The sequence below is a fragment of the Physeter macrocephalus genome, unplaced genomic scaffold (genome assembly GCF_002837175.3).
Source record: "Physeter macrocephalus isolate SW-GA unplaced genomic scaffold, ASM283717v5 random_69, whole genome shotgun sequence".
NCBI classification, from domain to species: Eukaryota; Metazoa; Chordata; class Mammalia; order Artiodactyla; family Physeteridae; genus Physeter; species Physeter macrocephalus.
The window spans coordinates 105971-112816 of NW_021145355.1; the positions used below are offsets into that span (position 1 = coordinate 105971).

Here is a 6846-nt window from a genome sequence, read left to right on the forward strand (position 1 = left end):
CGCTATCCATCACCTCTTCCCCGGGAGCAGCCCCATCTGCCACTTGCTGAGGAGAGGCCCACACGGACCATCTCCACCTCAGACCCGCGGTGCCTCCCCCGTGTTTCACACATACATGCCACACAGGGCCACGTGTGCAATCCATACTCATCGATGAACCAAAAAAAAAAAGGTCCATTTTGATTCGCATCCTGTGACTTTTGTGTACCCACTGGAACAGGACATGCTCAGAGCCATGACTGATGCAGGGTTGTCACTCCTCATTCAAACAATTAGGAAAGACAGATGAAGCCAAGACTTCTTTCTGAGGAGAAAAGCTGGTGACAAGAGTGTGGGCTCTGGAGGCCCCGGCCCTGGATCTAAATCCTGCTCGGGGTCCGAGGTATGCACCTGAGCACGGGCCCCTCTGAGCCCCTGCCAGTGAGACAGGTCCACCAAGCAGCCTCATGGGGCCCATAAGTCTTTTCTTTCTTTGACGAAGATGAAGTCAGACTGGCTGACCGTCTAACTTGCAGTTGCGGGAAGAAAGCCTTGTGGGGGGATTGATGGTCAAGGCGGGTACACGGGGGGCACACGGTGCTGAGCCGCAAAGTCGGTACAGCTAGTGACGCGGATGGAAGCCGGGGGTGTTCGCAAGACACGTGACTTGGAGATACTGAGAGTTTACATCCTAACCCTGGTGGGGTGAAGGTCCCTTTGTGTGAGCTTCATTCCTGCTCTACATCTTGTCATCATCAAAGTGACCTGGCTAGGGACTTCCTTGGTGGTCCAGTGGCTAAGAGTCTGCGCTCCCAATGCAGGAGGCCCGGGTTCGATCCCTGGTCGGGGAACTAGATCCCACATGCATGCCGCAACTAAGAGTTCACATGCTGCAACTAAAGAACCCACATGCTGAGACTAGGGAACCCGCGTGCCACAACTAAGACCTGGCGCAGCCAAATAAATAAATAAATAAATAAGGACATTAATCAAAAAATGTTAATAATGTTTAAAAAAAAAAAACACACAACAAAGTGACCTGGCTAGTTTGAAGGTCCCTGGAAGACACCTGACCTCAGACGTAATGTTATCGCACACTCAGAGTACAGTATAGTGTAAACATGAACTCTTATATGCACCGTGAAACCAAAAAGTTCATGTGACTCACTTTATTGCGACATTTGCTTTATTGGGGTGGTCTGGAGCCAAACCTGGTCTGCTCGTATGAAGAAAATATATTAAAATGTCAACTGTGGTTATCTCTCGGTTATGGAATTATGGGGTCATTTGTTTTATTCTTTGTCCTTTCCTGTAGTTTCTGGAAAAAAAACTGGAAAGGTTACATGAAGATTTTTGATAAAGAAAACAAATGTCTCCACCTGGAAGAACTGGAGCTGCTTTTCTAGGCTCCAGAAGAACGGGTGTTTCAGCACATGCTTCGCTGATGGGCGCTTCTGAGGATCCATTGCAATCATCTTCTCTATTAACTCCCGGGCAATAACGTCTTCTACAAAGGAGGAACATAAACATGTGACTCGTTATTACCAGCCTAAAGCCACAAGCAAATACCCAAAACCCTGACAGTCTGCATGCCCTGTGACTCAAGGTTCTACGGACAGGAACTCAATCCAATAACATAAGAGCTTGCACGAGACTTCAGCTAAGGAGAGTCCTCACCGCGCAGTTAGTGAAAAAGAGTGACTGGAAGTACTCGATATCAGAGGCTCGGGTGACACCATTGTGCCTTCACGCGCTGGACTGTGGGCCGCCAGGATTACGTGCTGGCTGAATGCAGACGGACGCAGAGAGAGTCAAGATGAAGTTTAAAAACGAGCGTGCTGCAAAATACTATGCACTATTTAACCCCATTTTTATAAAAATAGGCATACACGTCTAGATAGATGATCAGAATAATATATACAAAGGTATTAGTAGCAGTCATTCATCACTGTATAATGGGATTCTGGGCCTTTATGCTAATCTGTTTTGTCTCCAGGGAATAAGGAAAATTAATCCATGAGCAAAACAGCAAGATAGTTTAAATTTTTTCAAAAGGCAACAGTGAGGTGTCACGGGCCAATTATAATGCGGGAAACCCTGAAGTCAGGCAGAAAGACTTGTCACCTGCGTGCCTGGAGAGCGAGGACCCAGCCTGTCCTCAGCCCAGGCCGCACGCGCTGACCACTGTCACCCCCACACGAGAGCCCAGCGTATGTAGTGTGGCCTTTCCGTCTCCCCAAACGTCAGGGCAGGAAGGGACCTCAGATTATTTAACCCTCACGAGTCACAAGCTGGAAAACAGAGGTCCCCCAAGGGGGCCTTACCCAGGTCACACAGGTCATCGTGTGACCTGAAGGAACCTGGGAGCTCCTTGGCTTTAGAAGGTGGCGCTTCGAGGACACCCTACCCAGCCCTCCACCAGCTCTGGACCCAGTCATCAGTTTGCTGAGGCCCACAGGGCGAGCAGGTGGAAAGAAGGGCCTCTGGGAAGTCAGAGCCGGTCCCACCCCCGCCCGCAGGGGCCGCTCCCGAGGCCTCCCAGCCCTGCTGCCCGCTCACCGTGCTTCTCAGGGTGCAGGCAGTCCAGGCTGCAGGCGCCCAGGAGGATGTTGGCCTGCCGCTGCAGGGACTTGCCAAAAGGATGGCTGCCCTCAGATATCACGTAGTAAAAGACGCAGCCCGCAGAGAAGATGTCCACCGTGTAGGTCTGAAAAGAAACTCGGGGCATCAGAGGCCTTCAGGGGAGAATTCTCATTCTAACTCAGCAGCAGAGGAAGGGGTTGTTGCTGCTGATTCTTCCACCTAGAAGGCGCCTTGGGAGAACCGGCTGACAGGTCTGATGGCCTCAGAGCAGTGCTGGGCGCGCCCTGCAGGTGCCACACGAGTGCTGGAGGTCCCAGTGGAGAACTGGGCTCTGGAGCCAATGCCTGGGATGCCTGCTGGCTCTGCCACTGGCCCTCGGAAGCCCCCGGTCACTCTGCACTTCAGCATCCATGACCATGAAATGAGGATGACCCCATGGGGCTGTTGTGAAGGTTAGATGCACACATTAAGCGTGAAAACGTTGGCTCAAAGCAGTGTTCAGCCCACAGGACGCTCTCTCCTTGCTGCTAGTTATTCTTCACCCAACCAGCACGGAACTCCTCGTGGGCAGGAATTTCTGTGCGTTTGCTTCCCGTTGTACCCCCAGGGACTTCCAAGGTGCCCACATATGACAGGTCTTAACACTGGGTTAATAAACGAAATAAAAACAGTTTTTGGTGGGAATACCCTGGTGGTCCAGTGGTTAGGACTCCGCACTTTCACTGCCGAGAGCGTGGGTTTGATCCCTGGTCAGGGAACTGAGATCCCGCAAGCCACGTGGCGTGGCCAAAAAAAAAAAAAAGTTTTTGGTTCAAAAACATCCCAGAAAAAGATTAGTTAACAAGTTTCCAGTGAGCTCACTTTGATGTTATCTAATAACACGTCTCACTTATCCCGTGAAACCATTCCATGCCTACAGATGAAATGTGCATGTATGATGCCTAGCTTGTCTACATGGGGTGTTACACTGGGATGGCTCCCGAGCACGGCTTGGGTCCCTCACGTCAGGCCCCACCACTCGGGTTCTCCACCAGACAACATGAGGCTCTAGCGAGAGAAAGCCAGGAGCTCGTCACCTTCCTCACTGGAGAAAACACACCCTTCACAAGAGCCCTGTGAGGTGAGCAGAGCAAATGTCACCATCCCCAGATGAAGACACGGACAGAAAGGCTCACTGACAAGCCCAGGGTCACTGCTGGATAGCGACAAACCAGGACAAGATGCAGCTCTTATTCCTGAGCCCAGTCATCTTTGTCCTACTTCACCAGAATGTTCCTTAGGTGGGTGACAGATTCAGGACAGGAGGAACAAGTCCACCACCACTGAAGCGCTCACCTGGTGGCCACTTCTCACCTACTGACTGTGTCGTTAATGCTCCCCGTTTTCCGTTTTCTGCAGCCCATGCTGCATGACTCCCCAGCATCCTCACCACTCATGCAGCCCCGTGGGGGCTTGCGTCCCGCATGCTGGGCCCCTCTGCCCCCAACTCTATGGGCTCATCTCTAGGCTCAGTTATGTTCTTTCCCAAACTCATTTCTGCCACTTGTCCTTGTAGTTTAAATACTCCATAAGCTGATAAAATACACGGGCCGCCAAGTTTGAGGTAAGCTGAATCTTTGGAAAGACTCAATGCGAGGGAGTTGCTACAAAAACTGCTGTGGAATTAGATGTGGGAGACTCAACGGTAAGCGACGGGACATAAATAGCTGAAACCTAGGATTCTGCTTTCAAATCGCTTAGGAGGTGTCTGAAATGTCTGAGTCTCGATCTAGAAGTCATAGAAGGCATGTGAGTGTGCTTCGTGCAAGAGAGGAAACGAACAACTCCATTCAGTTGGACCCAAGTCAAAAAAAAAGATCTTGTCTTACATCAAAGAATTCCTTAAAGAGTCACATTACTTACTTTAAGTTAAAATAAAATGTTTAAGGTGTGTATGTATTTCCTTATGATTCTTCATCGTAACTGACCTTTTTGATTAACTGACCAGCTGCGGTCCCCAGTGAGTAGGATAAGAGGCTCCACTGAATCTAATTTATTTGAGGATGGCTGATCCCATCCAGGTCTGATCGGGGAGCGCCAGATAATCCTCCAATGTGTTACTGGGCTAGAAAGCAAGGTGCTCAAACACGACTGGGCTCTCAGCAAAAGGACGCAGAAGCCAGCGTGAAGGGGCTCCTGTTGGCCAAACTGGAACAGTTTGAGTACCAAAAGGAATAGGAACAAAACCAAAAACAAGCAAAAATAAATAAGGACTATAATGGATTATACTGCTATTTTTTTAAAAATCCATGAGTCCACAGAGAGAGAGAGAGAGAGAGAGAGAGAGAAAAGAAATATAAATAAAGTTCTTCTTTACAGAAAAATGTCAGCTAATAAATGTAGAATTTCTACTGAATGCAGTGATTCAGGCAAGGATTGCCAGTGGATGCTGACCCATCAGGTGAGTGACTTGTTGGTAATGGGATATTCACACTCTGCCAGAGTATCGCCCCACACAGTCCTAACCAAGGGGAGATGCCAGTGTCACCACCCGCACCAGCTGCTTCAACTCGGCATCACCATTAGGGATGCAGTAATGGTACAACCCGACTGGGACTGTTCTTACCAAAAACACTTAACTTGAATCTAGTCAAGCCCCTAGACCTATGTCTAGTTCACAGGAATACAAGGAACAGGCAAGTTAAATACCACCAAGAGGAAAGGAGTGAGCGAATCCCGAGTGAGGCATTCTACAGAGAAGTGCCCCGACTCTGCAAACAGCCACCGTCGTGGGACAAGAAAGCTGGGAGAACTGTGTTGATGAAAGGAGACAGAATCAAGTGCAATGTAACAAAGACACCTAATTGGGTCCTGGTTTACAGAAACCAGCTCTATACATCTGGTGAACAACTGGGGAAACTTGAATATGGATAGGATGCTAGGTATCAGTGGAAACAGTATTAATGGCTGAGGTGTTAGCATGGGGAGGTGGTCAGGAGGTAGAATGTACCTGTCCTTGGGAGGCATGTGCTGAAGTGTTTAAGGTAAAGGGCTGGGGGGCCTGCCACTCATATTCGAATGGTTGCAGGAACAGACAGAAAGTGAAAAATACGGACGAATGTTGAATCTAGGTAGAGGTACAGAGGTATTCGCTGCTCTCAATTTTCTGTATGTCTAAAAATTCTCAAAATAGAAAGCTGGAAAAACAAAAACAAATTAAAAAAAGAATGAAAACTGGAAGTTTGCTCACCTTACACAAGTCCTGATTTTCCAGTTGCCCAAAATAGGGCGGGAAAGGATTGGAAGAGTAGGGGGGAGAAAAAACAGACAACTGCCTACATTCACCCCTTTCATTCCTCTGGACAGGAGACAGTGTTAGAGTGCCAGCAGAGCGCTGCTGGGGGAGAAGCTCTTCGCTATAGAAACGTCCCTCTCCAGCAGTGAGCGCTCCAGCCCGCCCACCCCCGGGCCTGGAGCCTCTGAATCCCCCAGGAGCAAGAGGCTGCTTCCGCGGTTTTCACAGAGCCACGCCTACACTCACGGGGTTCTCCTTGCAGTCTTCGCTCAGCATCTCTGGGGCGATCCAGCCTTCTGTGCCGGGCACCCCTGAGCGGCGGCTGAAGCTGTGTCTGCCCACTGCCAGCTTCTTACAGAGGCCGAAGTCGGAGATCATGGCCTTGATCCTGCCATGTGCGCTGGGCATGGAGAGGAGAATGTTGTGTGGCTTCAGGTCTCTGTGAACTAACACAAAACTCCAGGTTAGTCCCGTGCTTGGACTCCTTCCGCGATGGGGACGCGCCCTCCTCAGATTCTCAACAGACCCGCTGCTGCCTGTAAAGGTTCTGGCTCTCAAATGTGTTAAGTCCTCTCTTTCTTCAACAACAGGGACCCCGTGAGGCAGCAAAGAGCTTCGACAGAGGCCAGGCCCACCTGAGCAAGCTGTCCGCCCGCCTGATAAGGGGAGGCTTCTCACCGATGTTGAGGGAGTGCAGGTGGGCCAGGCCCGAGGTGGTCTGCTGCAGCAGGGCGATGGGCTCCAGGCCGAGGTGGGCAAAGTCCTTCTGTTCCACGTACTGCAAGAGACGCGACGGCTGGGTCACGCACAGGGCCCTCAGGACTTCGCTCCTCAGCATACCTTCTCTCTCTCCGTTTTCTTTTCTTTTTATTGCGGTACGCGGGCCTCTCACTGTTGTGGCCTCTCCCGTTGCGGAGCACAGGCTCCGGACGCGCAGGCTCAGCGGCCATGGCTCACGGGCCCAGCCGCTCCGCGGCACGTGGGATCCTCCCAGACCGGGGCACGAACCC

General features: G+C 50.7%; 1 protein-coding gene across 1 annotated transcript in view; it reads right to left on the minus strand.

Annotated features, from left to right (window-relative positions):
• LOC102987670 (serine/threonine-protein kinase/endoribonuclease IRE1) overlaps nt 1-6846 on the minus strand; it is a 31644-nt gene that overhangs the window by 1692 nt on the left and 23106 nt on the right. The window contains exons 12-15 of the mRNA XM_028483781.2: nt 6515-6614; nt 6083-6282; nt 2539-2686; nt 1359-1486 (exon numbers count right to left, since the gene is read on the minus strand). Of these exons, the coding sequence (XP_028339582.1) occupies nt 1359-1486; nt 2539-2686; nt 6083-6282; nt 6515-6614 (576 nt within the window). The remainder of the gene's footprint in view (nt 1-1358; nt 1487-2538; nt 2687-6082; nt 6283-6514; nt 6615-6846) is intronic.